At 40.5% G+C, this 25580-nt stretch overlaps 1 protein-coding gene across 9 annotated transcripts in view; it reads right to left on the bottom strand.

Moving 5' to 3' along the window:
• Nucleotides 1-3369: 3369 nt before the first annotated feature.
• STXBP5L (syntaxin binding protein 5L) overlaps nt 3370-25580 on the bottom strand; it is a 419013-nt gene continuing 396802 nt past the window's right edge. For 7 of the 9 annotated variants that reach the window (XM_072613876.1, XM_072613875.1, XM_072613874.1 and 4 more), the window contains 5 exons: nt 22854-23214; nt 17519-17684; nt 13421-13532; nt 12115-12335; nt 3370-9895 (listed from right to left, as the gene is read on the bottom strand). In XM_072613876.1, the coding sequence (XP_072469977.1) occupies nt 9854-9895; nt 12115-12335; nt 13421-13532; nt 17519-17684; nt 22854-23214 (902 nt within the window). In that variant the 3' untranslated portion in view covers nt 3370-9853. Of the gene's footprint in view, nt 9896-12114; nt 12336-13420; nt 16471-17518; nt 17685-22853; nt 23215-25580 lie in introns of those variants that run through there. The other 2 variants (XM_072613877.1, XM_072613878.1) reach the window with 2 other exon arrangements.

Genomic DNA, 25580 nt, shown 5'->3' on the forward strand with positions numbered 1-25580 from the left:
CTTTCTGATATTTTTCAGAGGAAAGGGTATTGAATTTTGTCAAAAACTCTCTCAGGACATATTGACAAAATCACGTGGTTTTAATGATTTTTGTTATCAGTATGGTATGTTTATAACTTTCCTAATATTGAAGCAACTTATCTCTTGATTGTTTATTTTTACCAGACTTGTCTGAAATCATGAATACTGCCTGTTTTTGTCTTTTTTTTAGTTCACCTGAAAAGAGAATAGATTCTTCTTCTGTCCATTTAAGTCTATGTGAATCGTTATGTTTCATGGGTTTCTGGTAAACTGTGTTGTTGGATTCGGCTTCCTAATTCATTCTATCTTTTTTTCTGTTTCATGGGTAGTTTGTTCCCATTCATCTTCATGGTGATGATTGTTACTTGCTTATGTGCTTGCATCCTGTCCGCTGTACTTTTCCCTCTCTTTGCCCTTGGCCCCCTCCTTACAGAGAACAAATGGTGAGAGAGAATCTCCTTGGATTTTTCCAATTCAGTTGTTTTTTAATAGAATATAGCATGGTTTTTTTTTTTTCTATCTCTCTCCTGATCTTTTGATTTTGCTTTCACATTTCTGTTTGTCTTATTGTCTTCTTTTTGGCCTAAGTTTCATGGAGTTAACTTGCCTAATTAAGTTGCCTAATGACTGTGGTCTGTAAATGACGTGATTTCTTTCCATTTTGTCGCCCTTCTTCTCCTCTGGACCTACTTCCTTATCATAAGTTTTGAATTCTTCTCTTTTGGTCTCCCCTGCACCCTCCCCTCAGACAGTGGAGTTTATTTTGCTCATGACGACTCTGTCCCCTATCTTGCCCTTCCTCTTAAACCTCCTTCTACCCCACCTGGTTCCATGAGGAGCTTAATGTAGCTTTATACTACCCTTTGTGTATATGTGTTTTCATTTTTCTTTTGTCGTTTAGATAAAAGTGAGGTTTATGGGGTGCCTGTTGCCCTTCCCTTCGTTCATGTTTGCATACTCTTACCATCATGAACTCCCATTATGTGAGATAGGATGTTTTCACTTTTTTCTTTCCTTTCTATCATAGTCCTCTGTCCTTCCCATTCCTTTCTCTCAATGCCATCAAAATAGAATAAAACCATCCCACATCTCTCTGTTATTTTTATAACCCTTGAAGTTATGAGGCATCTACGTGGTACAGTGGATTAGTACCAGGCCTGGAGTCAGGCAGACTCATCTTTCTGAGTTCAAATCCAGCCTCAGACACTGGATGTGTGAGCTGTGTGAGCCTGGGAAAGTCACTTAACCCTGTTGGCCTCAGTTTCCTTATCTGCAAAATGAGTCGGAGAAGGAAATGGCAAACTACTCTAGTATCTTTACCAAGAAAATCCCAAATAGTCATGAAGAGTTGGACATGACTTAAAAATGACCGAACACCAAAAAAATCCTCAAAGATATTAAGGTTCTGAGGGGATACTTTGGGGCCTCTAAACAATTTATTTTCATATTGTCCTTTCTAGCTTTTCAAATGTCTATGTCAAAAGTATTCAGTTTTTAAATGTTTCACTCCGGTCTTTCCATCTCAGAATGTCTACTGTTCCAGCCTTTCTATCAGGAATGCTTACAAATCCACTATTTTGTTAATGATCAGTTTTTCTCTTACAATATTGTTCTCAGTTTTGCTGGATATGTTATTCTGGGTGAAATGTCTTCATCTTTTAGCTTCCAAGCTCTCCCCTTTTTAAAAGAAGCAGCCCCCCTATCTTGTGTTATCTTGCCCCTGGCCTCTTGGTACTTGAGCTCTTCCTTTTTGGCTGTTTGCAAGTAATTTTTCTTTGACCTAAAAGCTTTGAATTTTGGCTGTGTCGTTCCTGGGACTTTTAATTTCGGGATCTCTTTCAAGAGGTTACAAATTATTTTTATTTTCATTTTGCTCCTGGTTCTAAGAGATTTGAGAAGTCTTCACTTATGATTTCTCAAAAGATGGAAACCAGGCCTTTTTTTGGTCTTATTTGATGATTCCAAGAATTTCTCTCCTTGGATTTTTCCAATTCAGTTGTTTTTTAATAGAATATAGCATGGTTTTTTTTTTCTATCTCTCCCCTAATCTTTTGATTTTACTTTAACATTTGTTTGTCTTATTGTCTTCTTTTTGGCCTAAGTTTCATGGAGTTAAATTCTTGGTTAAGACTCATCATTATCTCTTCTAAGACATTAATTCACCTTGCATCCTTTTCTATCCACTTGTTATTTGGTATCTTGTTTGCTTCTAGGTACCTCTGTATTTCTTGTGTCTAGGGAATTCTTTCCTCTGAGCTTCTGTCTGGCCTTCTTGTGGAGTTACTCTTTCTTTTTGGACCTCTTGGATTTATAAAGTATTTTGTCATTGTGTTTGGAATTTTCTTATGTTTACTCACGCCTTTGGCATTAGTTTCTGGGGCTTAGTGCATGAGTCAGTCGGTTCTCTCTTATATTCTTGGATGGTCTGGGAAGGCCACATTTGTTCATGAGTGCAGTGGCTAAGACTAATAATGGTGACGCATTTATGAAGTACATCCTCTGTGCCAGGTACTGTGCTAAGTACTTTTCAGTTATTATTTAATTTAATCCTGGGAGGTAGGTAGTATTATGGTCCCCAGTTGGCAGTTTATGAAAATGAGACAGATAGAAGTTAAGTGATTTGTCCAGAGATACGCAGCTGGATGTGACTTCAGATCTTCCTGACTCCAAACCCTCTATCCTTGTGCCACCTAGCTACTCCACTTCTTTCAGAAATTGTCTGACCTTGTCCCTTGGTTCATTTGAGGGATTCCTGGGTACTAGGCTGGGTATGGTCTGCCTGGATATTTGACAGGCCCTATCTCCTGCTGAGACTGTTACCTGGCCACTCTGTTCTGCTACACTGTCTGCTGTTGTGGGAACCTGCCTGTTTGCTTCTTTGCTTTTTATCATCCCTATCTTCCCTTATTAAAATGTAAGCTCTTGGAGAGCAGGGGCTACCTTTTTCCTTGCATTTGTATTCCCAGGGCTGACTCCTGGCACATAGTACACACCTAGTAAGTGTTCGTTCACTTGACAATAAGAGAAGTTGTAAGTTTTCACCTTGATAGATGGATCATCAGGATTTCTGTGATGAGGCATCGTTATCATTTCACTTTTTTAAAAATAATCATATATTACATGGGTGAGAATTTTTATTTTTTCTTTTCAGACAAACCTGATATTTGCATCGTTTATGACATGCGTCTGACAATCTCTGAGATAGGCCTAAAGGAAACTACACTTCATTTCACAGGAAACCTGGATTTTGCTTATTAGTGAACATGTCTCAGGGTTGAGGTCTTTCCCACACATGTGGTCACTGTGATAGGAAAGCATGATTACTGCACACTGACAGTCCACAACATGGGTGTTACATATTTTTATACAGAGAGCACATCTATGTACAAACATATACAAGTTTATTGATCTCTCTACAGACTACAAGAATTCTGATAAGTATAGTCACAACTGCTGAATGCAACAGAAAAATAGTAATTTTTCATATTCTGAAAAGATGCAAAAATTCTGAAGATGAAAGAAAGGTACATCAATTGTCATTGGTTTCTTAATTTTCTAGAGTAAAACATCACATAAATACTAAAAAGTATAGCTTCTTGGAATCATCAGTCCATCAGACTTCACTGGGTCTCCTTTTCTGGCTTATACAGTTGGAAAGGGCGGCAGATAGGGGAAGAATAAAAGGGGCACTGAGGAGCACAAGGTCATGCTCTCACCTTGCCTCAGTGACATACCACACCTTTCCATGGGTCTCAGTTTCCCAATGAGAAGATAATTGGCTGCAGCTTTTAGGAGGGGGGTTTGCTCTCTTGGAGGGCATTCAGATGTCAATCAATGCAATTTAGTGCTTGAAGTCCCATATCATGATCAGTCATTGGTTTGGACACCTCCATGGTCATTATGGGCAGTAAGTAGCCCATGGCTAAGTCCATCAGCCCACCTAGGCTGCTTTCCTTTCCTCTGCTTTTCCTTTTGTCTTGTCTAGGACCAGTCAATGTGGACAGTGGTGAGAAGGGTATCCTACGGGAGGGTTGGCCCAAAGTAAAATAATAAAGCCAAGAACACTAGGTATTTCTCCTCTCTGGACTTGTTCAATACATTGGGTGTCCACAATTGAACCAATATCCTCAGTGCTTTGGCTTTCTGTGATATTTTTATCACTTCTCCCCCATTAGAACTTACCTACTTGGTACCCATGTCCTATTCTCTCACTGACCTATCCTACTAGTTAATAGCCAGAGGATTTGTTAATCTCATGTTTGCTAATAAGTATATCAGGTACAATTTGGGAGCCAATGCCTCATTCCAAACAACTGTCCACAGGTGTGAATTCTAGGCTTTGGCAGGCAAGGGAGAACTCATGATAATTCTCAAAGTATGCAATATAGGTTTCCTATTTTGCCTGCCAATAGGGTAGCCTACAATGGGGCCTGGTAGCTTGAACCCGGGAAAGGAGGGAACTGGCAAACTACACAAAACTGGCAAGACTCTCCTTGCCTCTTCTTCACTGAACAGTCTTTTGCCATCTCCCCTCGCCCATGTAAAAGAGGCCAGAGCCCCAGAACACAAATATACTCCTGATTCCCTCAAAATAACAGGTTTCCTCAGTGATCACAAGCCAAGTACAGATTCTCCAATGTTCTCTCCCCAGCCCACCTTACTTTTTCTTGATCACCATTTTGCAACTTTGTACTACTGCTATATATATTTACATGCTCACTATATGAGCGTGAACTTCCATAATGTTATTCCTTCTCTAGCTGATAAAGACCTGCATGAAATATGTACAGTTCTGTTAGCTTTATGGCTAAATCACTTAAAAAAAAAAATTTGTACTGTGAAGGGGATTCCCAAGGAACAGGAAGCCCTGAGCCACCATGTTGATAGCTGGGTTTGTATCAGAATGATAGCGTTACTTTCCAAAGACTAAGAGTAAATGAAATGAACGAAGAGGCCCAAAACAGTGAAAAATGGATGACTAATGGGAAAGTTTATTGCTCATATCAAATTGTGACCAAGAGAATAAATCCTGTATTCCTCTCCCACTGTTGTGTGGGCCATTAGGAACATCTGTTTTCTTCAGGAACACCAAGCAGGAACTATTTCTTTTGAGACCCAGTCTGGAGATCAGGTCAATAACTGGACAAAAGGCTGGAGTTACAGCTACCTCTTGTGATGCTACCTTTGGGCAGTTTTCATGGAAACTCAGCTACCAGGAGTATGTTTTCTGATGTCCTGGAAAAAGATCCATTTTCTAAAGGAAAAATATTCACCTAGGTCAACACAGGAAAACAAGTGTTCAAAGAAAAACCCTAATGAACATCATCTTGTGATTTCTCTGGATGATAAAAGAAATTTAAATGCAATAAAACTCTTATTAATTTTGACTCCACTGATTAGGCGTTTGTGGATTGAAGTTTACTCCCTGCTTTAAGAAAAGGTTTATAAACAAGGTTTCATGGGGAAGTCATTTAAATACTTAAGAGACTTGTCAAGCACTTCAGAAGCACTGGTCTACTTTCAAACGATCTCCTAAATTACAAATTATTCTCAACTCCTCATTAAAACGAAGGCATTAAAGAGCTCAGCCTCTTTCTAATTAATGAATGTATATTACATACTCCTTATAGATACTCTATAATTCTGATATTTGAGGAATTTGAACAGGTTTTCTTCTGATTTGGTACATATAGTTTTCCTTATATGAAATATCAGTAATGATTTACTTGTGGAATACTTTAGCTTGGTTCTACAATATGTGTGTTGTCTTCTTGGTAACAAGAGGTGGTTGTCAGCCTGTACTTATGCACATATTATAACAAAATAAAAATTCTCAAATGGTGTATAGCACAACTGAACTCAAATATTTTGGGTGGTCACACAAAATAACCCTATCATTCATCAAGTTAGGTTAACCCTTTGGCTGAAGTCTCTTTTCTGAAATGTGGACTTTTTTTTTTTAATAGAAAATGAACAAATACTAAAAATTAACTTAAGTATTGAAATAGTATATCCTTGGCCATTAATATGGGAACAAAATGAATTTTTTTCTTTTTCATTAAGGCATGAAGAAAGAGATTGCTTTTAGGCTAGTAAGCCTAGGTGAAACAGTAGGTAATCAATCTTCGGGAGGCTGGAATTTGGTCTGCCATTTGGGCCTTATCCCAAGAGAGGTTTGCCAAATATGGATCGATATTGGAAAATGGGCTGCACTGAGATTAAGAGGCCAAAATGGCTTTGTGTAGAGGAAAAAAATTAGCCCTCTGGGACTCAGGAGATTTGGGTCTAGTCCTGGCAGTTGATCTCTCTGGTTCTCAGTCTTTAACTCAGGGTCATTAAAACCAAGATGAGACTGAAAATACATAATTACCTGTTAATTTGGGAACAGAGTAGGAAGAAATGCCTCATTTACTCTCTCCCACCAAGGCCTAGAGAGGAAGGACAACTAAGGAGAAGAAAGGAGCCATTTCTTCCCTCCACTATGACTATGAATTTGGGAGAGCTGTGACATCAGGGGAGGAATTTTGGCCTCATAAAGAACTGAAACTGTGGATTGGACATAGACTCTCTGACTGAAGGACCTTAGGTGTCAGGGTCTACAGTCAGACTGCTCACCACTATCTGTTACTCTGGGGATAAACTTACCAATTGTAACTCATAACCTGGAAAACTAAAAAATCATCCCTAGCATTTGAGGTTACCTATAATAGTAATGTGTGGTGAACTAGTCATTTCCCCAGACACCCCTCCCTAGGTTGTCAAATACAGGACTGTCACATTAGGATGGTTGGTTACCTTCTACCTACATCACTATTTTGTCTGAAACCCTGGTAATGTCCAGGTTAAGCAGCTGGTTGATATTTGAGTATTTGTAGGCATGCCAGCACCCGTGGAGATGGGGTGGAGATGAATGCTGGTGCTCCTACGCTTAACCATAGAGCATCATGCCAACGAGGAAGAAGAAAATGGTCACCTTGCCATACTCCTTCAAGGATACGATCCTGGCCACATAAATAGCCACTCACATTGCTGTCGCCTCAAGAAAGAGTAGCATGAAGGCTTGATCAGTTCCCCCATCAAAATAGGTATTTTATTTCATCATAAAATGAAAAGTTCAAACTTTAAAATAATAGTTTTTGCTGAAGCATTTTCACTGCTAAATTTGTACAGTAATGTTGGTTGACATTTGAATGATTTCTTTGGGGGGAAAGCTGGTGGCTGACATTTTCAGTTGTACATTTACAAAGTACCTCTTATTTCACTTAGTCAAAATGAAAAGTGTATATGAATCTCAACATCCCCAACTTAGATAATTTAGAAGGAAGCCAGGAAACCAGGTTCTTGACCTTGATAACAGAGATGCTGCATTACAGCTGCCAGTGTACTGTGCAAACTTGGATTCTAAGTCTCCCAAATGTTTCTACCATTTACAATTCACTCATCTCAAACTCACGTGCCTGTCACCTACCCCCTGCCCCTCTACCCACCCCCCCAGGATCTATCACATCAAGGCAGTTCATTGGTCTGGGGAGGTTCTAAGAAGTGCCCATCTGAAAAATAGGAAACTTTTCAGGATGGGGACAAATACAATGACCTGAAATTACTGCCTCCTTCAAACATCGCAGTCCTTGACAAATTTTACAGTGTTTGTAGGAGAAGCTCTGTTGCATAGGAATTCATGGGGCATCCCCATTAAGAAACTAATTTGAAATCTCACTTTCTGGCTGTGAAAATGACTAAGCCTTAGAGAAAAGAATTAATTCTTCAGAAGAAATGGTAATTCTGTTTTTGCAAACACAATAAAACCTTGATTAACCAGACTCTCAACTAAGGAGCTCCCTTAATTAACTGGCATTTTAGAAATTGCATTCCACTTTCAGAAAAAGGAAAAAATCACAAGCAAACTGATGGAGATCAAGGATTTAGTTTAAAAAAATAAGCCATTTTCTGGAGGTTAAAACAGACTAAACCCATAATGGAGGCAGAGCCTGGAGACCTCGCCTCTAGTGCTGCCATTAACTGTCAAAGACTGGTCTGACTATAGACTTCATTTTTTCCTGCCTAACTTGTATAAAATAAGTGAGGCCTATCATTGATGTTATTTTTCTGTGTGCATATCTAAGTGTTTTTTTTTTCTTTCAGAGAGATCTCATTTTGGGGTGGGGGTGGGGTCTGGCTTTTATAGGTTTAAGGCTAGTCTAAAATGAGGTTAACATTATAACTATGACTTTGGGTCACTTCCCTCCTTTGAACCCAAGTTTCTTGACCTGTAAAAACTGGTTGAACTTGATGACCTCTAGAATCCTCAAAGCTCTCACTTTCTGTAATGATCACTGATGCTTAAAATGATCATCCTGAGGTACTTAACAACAGGATTGTAGGATTTCTACCTGGATGAGATCTTTTAGATCATCAAGCCCAACCTGAGCATTTTATAGATGAAGAAACTGAGACCCAGAGAGAAAATGACTTGCCCAAGGTCACACAGGTCATAAGGAACAGAGCTGGTCTTTAAATATAGGTTTTCTGATTCTCTCTCCACTAGAGCATGGCTCGAAAGATCCTCAATCCTGTTCTTATTCAGTATCACATGCTAGGAACTGATTTTCAACTATAAGTGTTGAAACAAAGGATTTTTTGGTCAAAACCTCAGCTAGTAGCTTGAATAAACTTCCCATGCCTTGAATATCCATCCCATGCCTTGAATGCTCTGGTTAATCAATGTTTTACCGAATCACACAAAACAAATTAGCTAGGTCTTTGAAAAATGGCATTTAGGGTGGTCAAGAGCTATTAAGGACAAAGGGCTTGCTGGGTTTTGTCATTTACAAGGGAATGGGTAAACAAGAACACAGAACAGTTTACACATACTCCAACCCCTCTGAAACAGCTGCTGGGCATGTTTTCACTTGCTGAACTCCCAAAGCTAACAAAACGAGTGTCATAGCACAGGCCTGCTTTCCAAACCAACCATTAGCTCCCAGCAGAATTTCCAATCCAGGCTTTTAAAACAATAAATTCAGCTTCCTCTATTAGTTTCCTACTGGAAACTCACAGCTCATCCTGCGAAAACAGATGAGTTTTAGTAGGGGATTGTTTCCTGCATGGGACAATGGCTAGAGGTTACAACTAAAGAACTCCGAATAATGCAAAGGCTTTATGGAGAGAATAGAATGTTAACCAGACTCTTGCCCATAAAAAGTCAATAATGTCATTAGTTCCATGAAAAATATAAGTTATAGATGAGGAGGGAACTCTGGTGGCTTTTCCCTCTTAGTTGTATATAGCAAATATACTTGAAATGCATGGGCATCTTCTAATGCAGATTTTTTTTTTAATTGTAGAATTGGGCTGATCTTTAAAATAGTTTGCTTTGCTTACCATAAATCTGTTTTTTTCTTCTGTCACAACATGCTTTTTTTTCTTTTCCTCTTAAGATGTTAATTTATCATGCAAAGGTTTTTGTTTTTTTATTAAGTGCATTAATGTTTTAGTTTGTACAGGATATTTTTAGCCAGAAAGACTCCCCGTGGTTCTTACACAGAATGCCTCAGAAAAACGACATGCCGAGATGACAGCTCCAGTCCACTTGGGAGAAGGCCAGTTATAACAGAATCTTGAAATGGACACTAGAAGACCAATCTTAAGACGGGGTCCAGTCTTTGGGGTGACAACCTTCCCTGTTTAAGTTTCCCTTGTGGTAACCTCAGATGAATCACTGTGAAACCTTTCACAGAAGAAACTGTGGCTTCTAGCAGTTGAATGGCGATGCTGGGAATAAACTTTCCCTGAATGATGACTTTTTAGTGCTGTCGCAGTCTCTGTAGCAGTCTTAAAACTGGTACCATTTCTTATCCTTATACTTCAGCATCAACTACAAAAGAAACAAAACATCAGCGAGTCAAAGAATCTTAGAACTCAAAGGGCCATTTGGGATTCAAGACAGAACCTTAGAAAGGGCTCTTCAGAACTGACTTATATTCCACTACGAGATGAATCACACAGATCTAAACCAATCAAAACATCACGTCTTCTTTCATTCTGGGAAACAGAGGATGCTAAGGAGAGAAATTATAAATTATCCACCACTTCAGATGACTCAGCCTAAACAATAAGATATGGGCACTATGACCCAACAAGGTCCACCACCACCACTGTCAACCCTCAATGAGACTGGCTTTAAAATTTGCTCTTATCATTCAAGAATGAAAAAGGAGCTACAATTCCTCTAAAATGACTCCCCTTTTGTCTCAGCTCCCCGTCCTGGCCTTTTCCCATCCCTGCTCTCCTCTCCTGCCGCTATCTCCTTCACTCTCTCTGCAAGATCCAGTATACGGTAAGAGTGCTCAGCTGAGCTCACTCACAATATGGAGTGTATACAGTTAAGTAGAGAAGGGAGTAAGTGTAGATTTGGGAGGCAACTGCCAATTGTATAATAAGATTCACTTTAAAATTTCTATGAAGAAATTTTTAATCACAGAAAATGGCCATCTCCATGGAGTGAGGGCAGGTATTGTGATTAGCCAGGTCACAGATATGGTAATGAAGGCCCAAGCTTCTTTCTAATAGTAGAGAGGTACAGAGGTCATGTCCCAGCTCTCAAGCTGAGATATTTTATATGTACTATCTTGTTTTGCTCACTGACTTTTAGTCATTCCTATGAGCCCTTGGCCCTTGAAGTTAAATACCTGGCTAGTCTTTCCAACTTCCATCTTAGCCACATTGGACTGGATGGAGGAGAGGGGGAATTTTGCCAGAGAGGAGAGTTTTTAGCCAGGGGTTCATGGACCCTCAAAGATGGGTGGATTTCAGGAGGTCCATGAATTTGGATGGAAAACTTTCCATCTTTATTTTCACTTACCTCTAACTAAAATTTAACATTCCCATAAATTATGAATTTAAGAAAAAACCCCAATTATTTTGAAAAGAGGTCCATAGGTTTAATCAGATTGCCAAAGGAGCCCATGACACAAAAAGGTTAAAAATCTCTGGTTTAGAGTAAGTTGGAAAGTAATTGGCCCATGAACATGCATAGGAAATAGAAGACTGTCCCCTATTCCCACTTCCAATTTCATCCACTGCCCACTGAGATAGGGGGCCCTGCATTGTTCATGAGCTGTCCCTGAGTTATTTAAATAATAAGGGTATGCAACCTCAGTCTATTTGCCACAGGAGAAATTTTTTCCTTCATTTCCTGTAGGAATGTGAATCCCTCTCTGACTTATTCTGTGACAAAGTTTGATTAACTCTGAGTTTTTTGTTCTTTATGAAATTCCTTTTCATAAAATCCCAAAGAAGCCATAGAAAAAATAGAATCACATCACATAAAAGAAGGGAAGCAAGAGCCCAGCCCAGTCACCTGCACAAAACATGCTTTTCCTGGGGCTATACAGCCTAAGCAACACCTCAGCAAACATCTGGCCTGTTTTTCAGATATGCCACAGAACCCAACAGGGCTGTGGTTTCAGCACACTTCAGTAATCATATTCCAAGTAATGCCCCCCAAAAAACTAAACTTAGACAATTTTAATATCTTTTAAAAGTCCTGTTCCCCAAATAACTGGTCAATTATAATACTATTTATGTAGCTTTTCTCCCAGATGTAGACTGGGAACACACCCTCCCTGTTTTGCTACTGATGAGACTGTTAACACAAGATGACTCATTCATTCTGTTCTGGACTTTGCCCTGGCTGGAGCCCTCTTACCTCTAGCTTGTTTCACTTTGTACATAGACACCAAGGCCTCCTACTCACCTTCTTGATAAAGGACCTCTGCTGTCAACAGAGCACAGGGTCTGGCAGGTCCTACCAAACTGTGAAGGCTTCCAAATTAAAGAGTGAGGGTGGGTGTGTCACTGAGGATGGACCCTCCCCACTATGTTTTGGGGTGGCTCATCACTACAAGGTTGGCCTCTCAGTGGTGAAATCTTGTTTGGCCTTGGCACCCCATAAATACTGTTTCCTGTGGCATGGATGGATGGTGATCTGCCCTGTCCTGATGAAATAATGGTTCTTCTGAAGTCAAAGTGACAAATGACTGTTATGACAAAGATACTGAGGGAGAAGCCCTTCTCTTTGCTTGGGGCACATACCTCATGGGCATGCTTGGAAAACGCTTCAGCGCTGGTCATCATCCCAGCAGTCTTCTCTTCTAGTTCACCCAGCCTCTGTCCTCTTTCATCGAGAGCAATTCGGGCCCGAGTCAATTCTCCCATCACCCCTCCGGCAGCAACTTTGACACCTTCGATTCCACCTGACCCAGGAATGTGCTGGGCAAGGCTTTTAGATGCTTTTCCTGCTGAAGCTTCCCCAACTAGGAATTAAAATCACAGCCATGTAGGAAACACTGCCATCACTTTAAAAAACCAGCCCATTCCCACAGCAAACTAGACTGTGAGATTCTGTTCTCTTACAACTTAAGAGAAAGTGAGGGGATAAAAACAAATCGTCATCGTCAATATCACAGCTGGTATTTAGGCTGTACGTGAAGGTTTGCAAAGGATCACATTATCTCATGTGATCCTCACAGTATGTGAAATAGGTACTTCAGCTATTATCCCCATTTTACAGATGAGGAAACTGAGGCTTATAGTGGGTCTGTTATTGAGTTTTTTTCCCCTCACTAGGGCAACATGGTGATAACTCTTTCATGTAGCAGCCTTTATGGAACTAGACCAGCCTACAGTTGAGGGATTCTGTATAGTGTTCCCCGTCTCCTAGAAATTTCAATTTCTCCATGTTCTCTTTCTAGTGCTGTCTCTTTCAGTGACAGATTTTTAAAATCAGCTGTTCTGTACTGTTTTAGCACTGAGAGCTCTGGGCAAAGCAACAGTGGTCAATAGCACATAAATACAATACCTTATTTTCAGATTTTAAGAATGTGTTCATTATGAAATGCTCTATCCAGCTAGATGTCACAGTAGATAGGATGCCAGCCCTGGAGTCAGTAAGACCTGAGTTCATATGTGACCTCAGACACTTACTGGCTGTGTGTCCCTGGGCAAGTCACATAACCTCTATTTGCCTCAGGTTCCTCAATGGGGATAATAATAGCCATCCACCCCTCAAATGAGACAATAATTGTAGAGTTTAGCACAGTGTGCGGCAGAGAGTAAGTGCTACCTCAATGTTAGTTATAATTATTAGCTATTATTCTTCTCATAATTTCAAGTTTACTGGTTTTCTTCTTATTGGTTGTAATATTTATTGCATATTTAAATTTTCTGAAGAGTTCATTTACTCAAGATCCCAAAGGCATTTGTACCAGTGGGTATGGAGACAAGCAACCAAGATTTAGGGGAGAAGTCTAAACCTACTCTAGAACTTTGCATCTTTAAGAAATAACCCTCCACTAAAAGAGCTCCCTCATACTGCATGTTGTGGGAGGAATTTACTTACATAATTCTTCCCTGTCGAATGTCTGTCCACTTCCACCAAACAGTCCCTTGAGGAAGCCTCTATTCTGAGCTTCAGGTGTTTCTACTGGAGTAAACAGTTCTCCTAGCATGTCCTATACCAGATTCCAAGGAAAAAACATGTGAGTTGTTACAAATACAAAAGTAGCACTCGCTGAGACCAGTGTCAGGCTGGCTGTTAGTGCCCCTCTGCCCACAGGGCATAGCTGTTCACCTTCTGGGAGGGGGAGGCAGCTTGGCCACCTCCATGGCTTCACATGCCCCTCATTTCTTCTATTGTCCTTCTGTTGACCACTTCTTCTCTGAAGATTTGCCCCCCTTCTTCCTGTTCATCACTGATGTCCCACAAAACCCAATGCAATGACCTTTGCTGTTTTCTTCTATGATCACTTATTTGAGGAGCAAATCTACTCATCTAATTTATTGGTAAGTAGAAGATTCCTAAATCTGCATGTCTAATCCTGATACCAGAGTGGTCTGCCATTTCCTTCTCCAGCTCATTTTACAGATGAGGAAACTGAGGCAAACAGGATTAAGTGACTTGCTCAGTCACCCCAATTGTGTCTGAGTCCAGATTTGAACTCAGCTCTCAGTTCCCAGGCCTTACAACCTTGTCATTATTTTCAGCTTTCTACTTTTCTTCATTCCTTAAGTCCAATCGTCAACAGCTCTTGCTGATTCTTTCTCTTGAAAAGAAAAAAAAGGGAACTGTGGCATTTCTTTTCTATTTCCACTATCTCAACCTGATCCACTATTGCAATAACTTACTGGCCCCTATCCTAGTCTCCAGTGTCTCCTCCCCTGACCTGTCCCCCCAAATCTTTCACTCACCTGTCAAACTGATCTTCTGAACTGGCAAGTCTGACCATTTCCATCCCTCCCCCAATCAACTTCAGTGACTCCCTGTAATCTCCAGAAACAAACGTCAAATCTTCCAGCTTTGCAGTCTTCTCTATTCGCCTCCCTTCCCCTCTTCTGCCCTGAACACTCATACTCTTCTTGTGACATCTGCCTCCTAGTTCTTTCTGTAAGACACTCCTCTGTCAACTCTGAGAATTTTCTAGACTATCTATCCCCATGCTTACAACTCTCTCCTTCTTTACTTTTGCTTCCTGATTTCCCTGGATTAATTCAGAGCTTAACTAAAGTCCTTCCATCTAAAAAGAAACCTTTCATCGTCCTACTTAATGCTAGTGCCTTCCCTCTATTGATTACCTCCAATTTATCCTATACAGCAGTTTGCATGCTGTCTCCCTAAGATCTAATGGAGGAGATCCTTGCCTTTTTTTTTTTTTAAAGTATCTCCAGCACTTAACACAGAGCCTGGCCCATAGTAAGTACCTAATAAGTCCTTTTAAAAAATATGACTTGACCTTATAATCTATAGGAAAGGACTGGACTACCAATATTTGCTGTGTAATCTGTTGGTTTATCTTAATTTCTTGCAGAGGAAACAGCGATCAAAATAGCCTTGCCCACCGGGTAGCATTATGAACATTTAGACACTTAGACATGAAGAAAGTGTCTTTTTGTTAGGCTAACTTTACAAATGAAACATGGAAACAAATAGTGTTTATGAAGTTAAAACACTGACCTCCAATCACTGCATCCTTACTTCAAAGTACAAGGAAGCTCGTAACCCCACAAAGCTGCTTTCTCTCCCCCATCCCACAGCTGCTCCTATCCTCCCTCCCATGCTTCCTTTTTTACATCCTCCCCCAATCCCTACAGTCTCCTCAGCATGCTTCCTCTTTCAGACCTTTCTTAAGCTCTTTCCCCCATTCTCCCTTAGTTGTACTGTGTTCCCTTCTTTCCTGTCCTGTTAGTCTCATAAATCCAACAAACATTAAATTACAGTCTACTCCTAAGCTGTTCTCCAGTATAAAAACTCATCTCTTGAATATAAAACCTCTCTGTAATACTATACGGTTGCAAAATTTGGAACAGGACAACCTCCAAAGGGTCAAAGGCGGGGATGATGTAAAGAGAAATGGAGAGGGATGCAATGGGTGCAAACAGCTGAAGCGCACTGCCAGTGATAATCTGTGGTCAAAAAATGGCCCAAGGAATATAATGGAGAGGATGCATAATGTGGAAAGGCAGTGGGCCAATCAAGTGCTCGGAGTGAGTTGAAGAGTGAGCAGATGAATCCACAGCAAAGTAGCTGAACCCAACAAATACACAAAGATGGGATTGTTGCGCTAGCTATGGGGCTGAACCAGCTGTCCTATGTTAGGTAGGTAAAATGATGTTATGATTACTGTGTTTGTTATATTCATATAATTAGTTTGGTCTATGAGGAAACTCTCCTGACCCTCCCTGAATAGTTGGGCCCAGCACCTGGAGATTACTCAACTGCCTGAGGTTATACCAATCAGGATCTGAATGGCAAGGATTATGTCAATAAATGGTTAAGGACATTTGAAAAGGCTCCTGGAGAATGTGAGATCAAACCAACCTCAAAAATATCCCCACCCTTCAGAACATGTAAACAAAGAAAAGGGATCTAAAGAAATAGAAAGGTCTCTTGACCAGTGGCAGGAGGTGGAAGGGCACAAGAAAGTGACATGAAGGAGAAAGGGAATAAGGGCCAGTAAGAAAGTAACAGACAGGCAGCATAGTACAAAGGTAAAGGGCATTAGCTCTTGGGTCAGAAGACATGGGTTCAAATCCTGCTGTGATGCTTATTACTTTTGTGACCTTGAGCAGGTTCCCTCTCATTGGGGGTCTTCAAGTTATGACCACTTTCTGGGAATACTGTAGAGAAATTCTAGTTCAGGTTTTGGTTGGATTAGATGGTTTCTGAGATCCCTTCCAGGTTTTGTGATTCTCAGATGGCATGTGTGAGGCCAAGGCCTCTAGGAACCCAGTCAGAACTTAGCTTTACAGGAAGCTGCCAGTTGGGGTGTCTTCTTTGTGCAGGCCTGGTCTTCAAACCAGATTGACCGAAAGGTGGCTGTTCCTCCAAACAGGTTGAAGTCCCAGGTGTCTGTGCAAAAAGCCCAGCTAAGCACTATCTGTGAGACCATGTGCCTGCATATGACAATACCTACTTTACAATGTCATAGGAGCAGTTTCCTTATCTTGCTAAAGACTTTTCAGTATCACATGAGAAGTCTATGACTGCTTAGTGCCAGGTGTGCAGAATCTTGGTTACATGTCTTGTTTTGAACTTCTACTTTGGGATTTGAAGTCTAGCCTGTTCACGATTCTATGAAGTGCCATCATTTTCTATATCACACAGGATAACCCAAAGCAGTCACACTAGATCACTTTTACCTCATCAGCTTTCCCTTCTTCCTAATCAATCAATCAATAACACTTATTAAGCACCTACTATGTGCCAGGCACTACACCTAAGCTTAGATGAATAAGCATTTCTTGTTCTCTTGGCAGAGTCCATTCACTGCCATGGCTGAAAGAAATCCTCCAGATTCTTTTCACTCATCTAGTACATATTGGTGGAGTCTTTGAAGCAGAGGGTCTTCTACATCATAATTTACTTTGTTCTCTATTTCCAGAACCATATCAGAAGTATTCAGAGTAATTTTGCCAAGCATTTATTAAAAAAGAAAGCAATTCCAGACAAAGTAAGCCACTGATTTGTCTGATACAGATGATATAATAACTTTGGGCTTCTCCCATTTTCCACTGGCTGCTTCATGGTTCCAAAAATATTTAAATATAACCAATACTCAATTAATATGACCTGACAATTTTGTAAATTAAATCAACCTTGGGATGTTATACAGGGTCACACTTATGAATTCCATCTAACTATGTTCTGCTTTGAATTGCATAACTTAGAAGTCTTCATTGCATCTGATATCTGTCCTGGAATGTTGGCAACATCCTTTGACTAAAATCTTTAGTGTTCAAAAGAAAAAGTACTTGCCCATCATGACTAAACTCTTTCAAGGATTCCCCTGGAGAGGCTTTGTAAAATTGGGAGGGAGAAAGGGTTTTAGTAAATATGAGCAGAAAACCAGTGCCCCTTCGAGTCAGATGGAGAGCCATCTTGTCACCACTAACATGATTTGAAAAGGTATCAGACGTATGCTTCAGAGTTCACATGCCCTACCTGTAGATTGTCGCACATTTCTTGACTGTAAGTTAACCGCTGTATTTCAGTGGGAGAGACGAGATATAATGCTTGCCCTTCGTTGGTAAAACAAAATGTCCGTGCTATCCTCATATCTGTTAGAGGCAGATAATTAACATCCAACATGGGGCGGAGACTAGGTAGGCTGAATGAAGAAAGAACATTCATGCGTCATACTACAGTAGTTAGAAGTTTTTCTTTAACCTGTAAAAGTAATAGCAACTGTCCAGGGAAACAATTATCACAGAAGAATGAGTTTCCCATATCTCTAGTTTAAGTAAATTCGATAGTACTAAGCTCAGTTTTCATATGAAGTCACATAAAGGAATATATTGTACTCCCCCAATGTTTGGAGAGAGAACAACCCTATATGTAAGCTCTGTTGCTGATTCTGCTCTCCCCTGAGGGGGTAGATTCATGGCCCTCACTTTCATAACATAGGCTTCTACATCGGTGATGGGAGCTTTATTGCTATGTAGAGACATTTGGCAACATCACCACTAGAGGACAGAAGCACTTCAGTCATGATGTGTTTGCTTCCTTCGGGCTGGGTCCTGGTATACAAATTCTTGTTTTCTAGGCAAAACTTCTCAGGCTTACAGTTCAGTCGTGGTGCGAAATGATGGGAAAGCATACATGGCACTAGATGACGGAGATCCTTGCTCTCTGCTCAGTAAATTGAACTATCTACTCATTAATCTCCCACATATTTCCTTCTATGCACAATCAGCTTTGTGGGATGATTTTTTTTTTTTTTGCAGAGACTTGTGATTTCATTGGTATAGGTTATTGCTTGGTATGGAAGACTCCCTCTTATGAAGAAAGGCAACTTGTCTGTAACACAGGGCATTGATGGGAGCACAGACAGACTTGGCCATGGCTAGGATGTGTCATAGGCAAAAACGGAACCCAAGACTCTTGACTATGACTCTTAGCTGTGCTACTGCATCACTAAAACCAATGTTTGACCTGTGATTTTAAAATAGAAGGACGGTTTCTTTTTAAACTAATATATCAGAAATTATACAGTCAAATGAGGGATGCTCAAAACATTCCTGAGCCCTCTCTTTTGGAACTGTCCTCAGAGCCATCTAATGCATCCCACAAGGAAACCAGTTTTTAATTTATGTGCATATATCACACTGTAATGATGATTAATTTCCAAGATTTAGAATCATCTTTCTCATTTTAAGTGTTCATGATAATTTGCATTTTTATCATGTCACAGAAACCACAAATCCCAGGAGTCTAGTTGGAAGAGAAAACTATGAATACAAAGAAGGAATACTAGGTTGAGAATAAGGCCCAACTAAATTAAGCTGGAACTTAAGGTCTTTCTAGGAGGGAGTTATATAGACTCACAGTAGCCTGAGAACTGAGTGAATATCCAAATATACTTTTATACAGAAACTCTTAATCACAATAATTATTCTCACACACACATATAGATATACATATACACACAAAGACATGCAGCTGGGCCTAAGCACTTCACACACAAACATGCAGACAATAGTATACATACATACATACATATATATATATCCTAAAAGGATAATATTATCAATTAATCAGGGGTAACAAAAACAGCTAAGATTATTATTTGGTATTGCTTACCCTAAAGAGATACCAGATATCAGATTTAGTTGACCTTATTGATAGCCAAATGATCAGAATAAGTATTTTGATAAAGACACATAGATAAAGACCCACTGTTAATCATATATGGACAGACAAAACACTGTCATTCTCTCCTTAGTTTCCTCACCTGTAAAATGAGGCAGGGGGATTAGATGATCCTAATGTGTTTCCTGGCTTTGACAGCCTATGAGATTCATAGCAACACATTCATATGAACACATATACAGTCTAAGAATCCACACTCACAGATATATACAAAACGTGGCCACTAATCACTAAACCATCCTTCTGAACTGCAAGGCTAACTTACTGGGTCCTACCTACTAGACTTTTAATGTTCTTAGGTATTATTTCCCACTGGGGTCTGCTGGTATGTACTCAAGCTCTAGGATCAATCCAGAAGGCTGGGCTACTGAGAGTGCAAACCAAGAGAGCACTGGGGAGGACTCTAAGTAGCGGCTGATGTCCATCTCCTTTCCCAACTGGGCTTTAGGGTCTATGTTCAGGGCACCCTGTGCTATGTGGCGGCCCTCAGTCACTGCTTTTGGAACTTGAGCTTTCCCTTTCCCAGCATATTGGTACGGATAATGTGTCAGGAGAAGAGTAAGTATTCAGTTATTTTATTTGATGCATTTAAAAAGCATGATTTTTAGAAGGGGTCCATAAGCTTCATCAGACTGCCCAAGGGACTCATGATACAACAAAGGTGAGCCAGAAGGAGAAGGAAAGGCTTTGTGCAGGAAGTAGTACCTGGATTGATTCTCCTGGGCAGCTAAAGGTCATTAGAAGTGGATAGCTGAAGGAGGGTATACAGGCATGGGAGACAGAGCAAACATACAGGAGGGGAGCTGGAATGTTGGATTCTGGGAACAGAATGTAGATCAGTTTGGCTAAAATGGAGTGTGAGGAAAAGGGGACTAGATGGTAGACAGGCTGAGGAGACCAGAAGTAGTCATCAGGGTCTGTTAAACAGGATTGTTAAACATCGTTGAACATAATCACAGCTATGTTTCAGGAAGATTATTTTGGCACCTGTGTCCTCCACATTTGTGTCCTCCGGCTCAGGTCTGGGTACCACAGTCTAAGGACATTAATAAATTAGACAATGTCCAGAGGAAGGCAACTAGGATGGGGAAGGGCCTTGAGTCCATGCCATATGAGGACCAGATGAAAGAATTGGGAATACTTAATCTGGTTAAGAGTAGACTCCAGAGGGTGAGGGCATGAAAGTTCCTTCGGTGATTTGAAGGGCTGTCATGTGAAAGGGGAATTAGACTTATTCTGTCTGGCCCTGGCACAGAACCAGGAGTAATAGTTAGAAGTAGCAAAGAGGCCAATTGAGATCTGATGTCAGGAAACATTCCCTAACAATGAGATCTATCTGAGGTAGAATGGCCTGCCTCGGGAGGCTGTGGGTTCTCTTTTGTTGGAAGTCTTCAAGCAGAGATGAACCGACACTGCTTATCACTGTTGTGGGGATTCTCTTTCAGGTATGGGTTGACTTCTAGATGACTGCTGAGGTTCCTCCCAACACTGAAAATGCTATGATTCCCTGAAGAAGGTAAATGGAGAGGAGACAGGAAATGGGAAGAGTGCTGCAATTGTCCAGGTGAGAAGTGATGTGGGATGGAATGAGTGCAGTGGCTACATGAGTGGAGAGGAGGGGGCAGATCTATAGAAGATAAGGGAAAGAATCAATATGAATTAATGATTATTCAGATGGGAAGGGTGGGTGATTAAGAGGAAAGAGTTAAGAGTGAATATCAGTTTGCAAACTTGTCATTATTAGAAGGATGGTAGTATATCCAACAGAAATGGCTAAGTCTGGAAGAGGGTCAGTTTAGAGGGTAAGATAATGAGTTCTGTTTTAGATATTACAAGTTTGAGAACATTTATGGGACATCTAGGTGGAGTTATCTAGCAGGTAGTTGGGTGATAAAAGGTCTAATACTCAGGGGAGAGATTAGGGCTGGATGTATCGATTTGTGAGATGATGATAACAACCTCATGGAATATGATCAGATCGCAATGCGAGTGTAGAGACAGAAAAGAAGACAAGCAAAGAAAGGCTCTTGGGGGACATTCATACTCGGAGGCAGGAGGTGGATGCTGAGAAGACTGATAGGAAGAGAACCAGGAATATACAGTTACAGAAGCTAAGGGATTCAAAACTATTCCAAATGAAAGCACCAAAAGTTGAAGAGAAATCAATTAGAATAAAGAGTACAAAAAGATTATTGGACTTAAGAGAAGAAGATATAGAAAAAAATGAAAGAATCTGACTGTGAAAAGCAGAGATATAGGAAGCTAGACTGAGGAGAGGGCAGGGCGAAAGGAAGGTATTTTAATTTTTAATCTGGGAACTTTTGTAGGGAGTGGGGGAGTGAGAGGGTAAGAAGAGACTGGAGTGAAGGATCAAAGTTCCAAGCTCTGATAAAGGATGGGAACAAGAGCACAAGTAGAAGGATGGGTCTCAGCAAGGAGAAGGGTCACTCCTCCCTTAGGAACTGGAGAGGTGGCAGAGAATTGGTACAATGTGGATAAATAGCATCCTAGAGGGAATTGGAGAAAGGGAGATCTCAAAGAGAGCTTCAGTATTCTCAGGAAGGAAGGAGATGAAGTTCTGCAATCAGAAGTTGTAGAGAGGGTTTGATGTACGAAAATGTAGAATAACTATTGCAGGGAATGTGCTAATTAGACAAGCAGATAAGAATAAAAAGGATTGCTTGGCTGTAGAACATAAATCTGTAGTGGCTTCAGGAGGCAAGAGCTGGTTTCCATCAGCACTCTAGTAAAAGCAGAGAAGGCAGGTGGTGGGCACAGCATGGGCTGAGGTAGGGATGGGGCTGGATATGCTCCAGCTTCACATGCTTATGTTACTTAAAACAGATTCCCACCTGTTGTCATTTGATTTTTTTCTAGATGTTTGGTGACACAGAGCAGAATATTATACTGCCTCAGATACATAACATTATATAGATATATGTATCTGTTTTTATGGATGCCATCAGATAGGTGATAATATATGGCTTAGTAGGCAGGAGAAATGGTCCTAGAAGCTTGAAGGAAGAATGAACTAGGTGGATGACAAGGATGGAGGAGTAAGTAGAGTCACTGAGTAGTCAGCAAAGTGAACTCATGATATAGCCTTTACAGGAAGGGGTGCTGAAAAAGTGTTATTTCAAGCAACGCTGCACATGAGATGCCCTCTGGACAGGGTAGTGTTTAAATGAATGAAAACGACCAGCTATCCAATTCCGTTTCATCAGCAGTAAATCAAAGGGTATAATAGTTCAATCTGACAGACTCAGTGGGGTGAAAAATGTTTATCAAATGCTTATGTGACATGACTTCTAAGTTAACAAATTCATTGTTGAGGTGACCTTGGAGGCCCTGAGGAATATAAAGAAAAAAGAAAATACAGTTTTTCAAAAACAGGAAAAAATTATTTTTTAAATAAAAAGATTGATTTCTTAGAGAAAGACAAGAAATTATGCCTAGAGAGAAAGAGAGATTCCTTGAAAGAGCTTTTCTTTCTAGAGTGACAGGTCTTCCTTTTGCCTTTGAATATTCTCTTTATCTCTGTTTTCTCTTTTCCTTGGCTGAAACTGCTTTTTCTTTTTCAAGAAATGAATTGTTATGATGCCCAAATGGTAACAAAGAAAGTGGGTACCTCATTATCATGATGTGGCCATTGGCGCAGAAGCAGGCCAGACAGGCACTGTTACACATGACCACCACGGCTGCTTGCAATATGAAGGACGTCTCTGTGATGTTATGGACGTGAAGGCAAGTCTGGGAAGGCAATGAGAATACTTTGGCTTGTTTTTCTGAGCAGACAACTGCATACTGATGATCTCCCATTTCCTGGGAAGTTGATGGGGAATTCAGGACCAGTTTCCTTCTTCTTCCTTTTTCATTATCATCCATACTGTTTGGGTCCCGCCAAACTTCATATGGTGGATGCATTAGTCCCCCCAGACGGTCCATACAGGAGAACGTTAGAACAGCTCCTTTTAGTGTCAGTAATGTACCTATTAAAAACAATTTCATTTTATCGGTAACTGGAAATCTTTCTAAAACAGCTGGTGTGAATGTGAATGATCTTTATCATGACAGCAATTATCTAAAGTCTAGCAGCATCACAGAATCACAAAGAAAATCACCAGATTTGCTGAGCTGCCATTGCTGGAAGGAATCTTAGATGCCATTTATAACATTCTTATTTTATAGATAAATAGGGCAGTGAAGTGACTTGCCCAAGGCCATGCAGCCAATTGGTGCAGATGCAGGGCTAGAACTCAAGTGTCCAGACTTTTAGTCCAATGCTTTTCCATCATATCATGGTGCCTCCTTTAAAATGACATGTATTTTCTTTCTTTTTAGTGTTAAGGAGTTGGCTAACTGAAATAATGTTAAGGAGTTGTTCATAGAAATAATTTAAATACAAAACAAAGTTACCAGATAATCTGAATCCATTACAATGGCACACACGTTGCTAGAAGATGCATTTCCTCCCTTTGAAATCAAAGGCAAATTCTTTTTACCAAGTTGGCAATGGGCTATTTTAAAACATGATCCATTCCTAAGACCTGGGATTTACCATGGTGATTTTTAATTAATTCGGGAAAAAAAAGATCACCTCTATCTTTTTTTTACCCCATCTTCAGTCCTTAAAATAGCCTTACACTTCTTTATACAGAAAAGGGGGTTACTCACCTGGGCTCTCTGAGGTTGTACATCCATGCCACACCATCACCTATGGGAGCTTTTTGCCAGCCCTGGAGGACCCGAAACTACAAAGCTTAGGAGGCTGCTTGTGCTAGAGTGGCCTTTAGAACTTTCCAGACTCGCCCCTAAGGGGTGCCCTAGCAGCCCCTTCTCTCCTCTGTCCCTCAGTTCCTTGAGGTCTGTTGGAGAGACAGTAAGAGTGTTAACCCAGGCTCATGGTCCTCCAAAGAGTGTGTGAGTGAGCAGACTTGGAGAGAAGGGTCACGGATGATATGAAACCAACTACAGCAAACCTCTTTTAACTGATATTTGGGGGATCAAGCTGCAATGAACAAGTTTGCGTGTGATGTAATTATCTCAGTTGAGGCTTAGGCCTGAACCAAGAAGTCTTAATTGTAAATGGCATTACCTATTTGTTGGTAATGAAAGGTGAAGAGTTTCATGTGTGCCCACAGTATGAAGACGGGGGCAGGGGGAAGGAGGGTGGAATTCTAAATCGCATATAGGATGATCAAAATAGCAAATAAGATGATCATGAAAAAGAAAAAAGGGGGTCAAGAGTTCCACCCATGTCTTCCTCTACTGATACTTGTTCTAAGATAAGTAGGAGTTTAGACTCAACTAAGGACACCAAAGCTTCAGTATTAAGGTGGGTTGTGTTCCCATGCTGAAAAAAAAAGAAACTCTTAGAAAGCTCTGAGGAATACTGGAGTTAGAATGCAGTTACTACGCTTCATCCTCTATCCAGTAATGCCACCCATCTAAATGAAGCAATCCGGATTGCTTAACGTGGTGTATGTAAACACATGTGAGCACCTTAAGCCACAGACAGCAAGAAATAAATGCCAAAAAGAAAAAAAAAGAACTCTTTCCATCTTGGTGATAACCTATTCACCAGATTCTCACCAGCTGCAGTCATTCACCAATAAGCTATTCCTGATATCATCTTCTGACAATGTTATGTGTATTAGGTTAGTCCCCGCCTACTGAGGATTTCAGGTGTTTTAACACTTAGGCTTATCATTAACACTCTATACATCCACTCACTTCAAACCTCCTTTTCTTTTATTCTCAGGTAACAGATGGCCTTGCATTTCGGAATTTCACTGTGGCACAAGCTAAAATCCAAGGTCTCTGTTGTAATGCTTAGCAATTAATTGTACACTGACCATTTCAACAATCCCCATCAATCACCAAAAATTGATTAAGTGCCCAGTAAACGTGAAGCTCTGTGCTAGGCTCTGGCGATACAAAGGAAGAAACAAGCACTAGGAGCTTACACTCAACTGGAAAATACAACAGTACATATGTAAGTATATATGAAGTAAATATTTAAGGGAATAAATGCAAAATAAATATTAAGCAGTTAAATATGAGGGGTTTAGAGAGGAGAGGCACCATCAGCTAGGAGGTCAGGAAGAATTTCATGCAGAAGAGAAGCATTCCAGGTAACAGGGATGACTAACGGGAGGCATAGAGAGGGGACATGCGGAGAAGAGAGAAGGAGAAGGATGTGGCTGGAAAGCAGACTGGTGCCAGGTTGTGAGGCACGACCTAAGAGCTAAGGAGAGAAGTCTGATTTGTACTCTAGTTGCAGCAGGGGAGCCTCTGGCATTTATGGAGGAGAGAGACCTATTTGAATCTGTGCCAAAGAAAAGTCACGTGGGCA

The sequence above is a fragment of the Notamacropus eugenii genome, chromosome 5 (genome assembly GCF_028372415.1).
Source record: "Notamacropus eugenii isolate mMacEug1 chromosome 5, mMacEug1.pri_v2, whole genome shotgun sequence".
In the NCBI taxonomy this organism is placed as follows: domain Eukaryota; kingdom Metazoa; phylum Chordata; class Mammalia; order Diprotodontia; family Macropodidae; genus Notamacropus; species Notamacropus eugenii.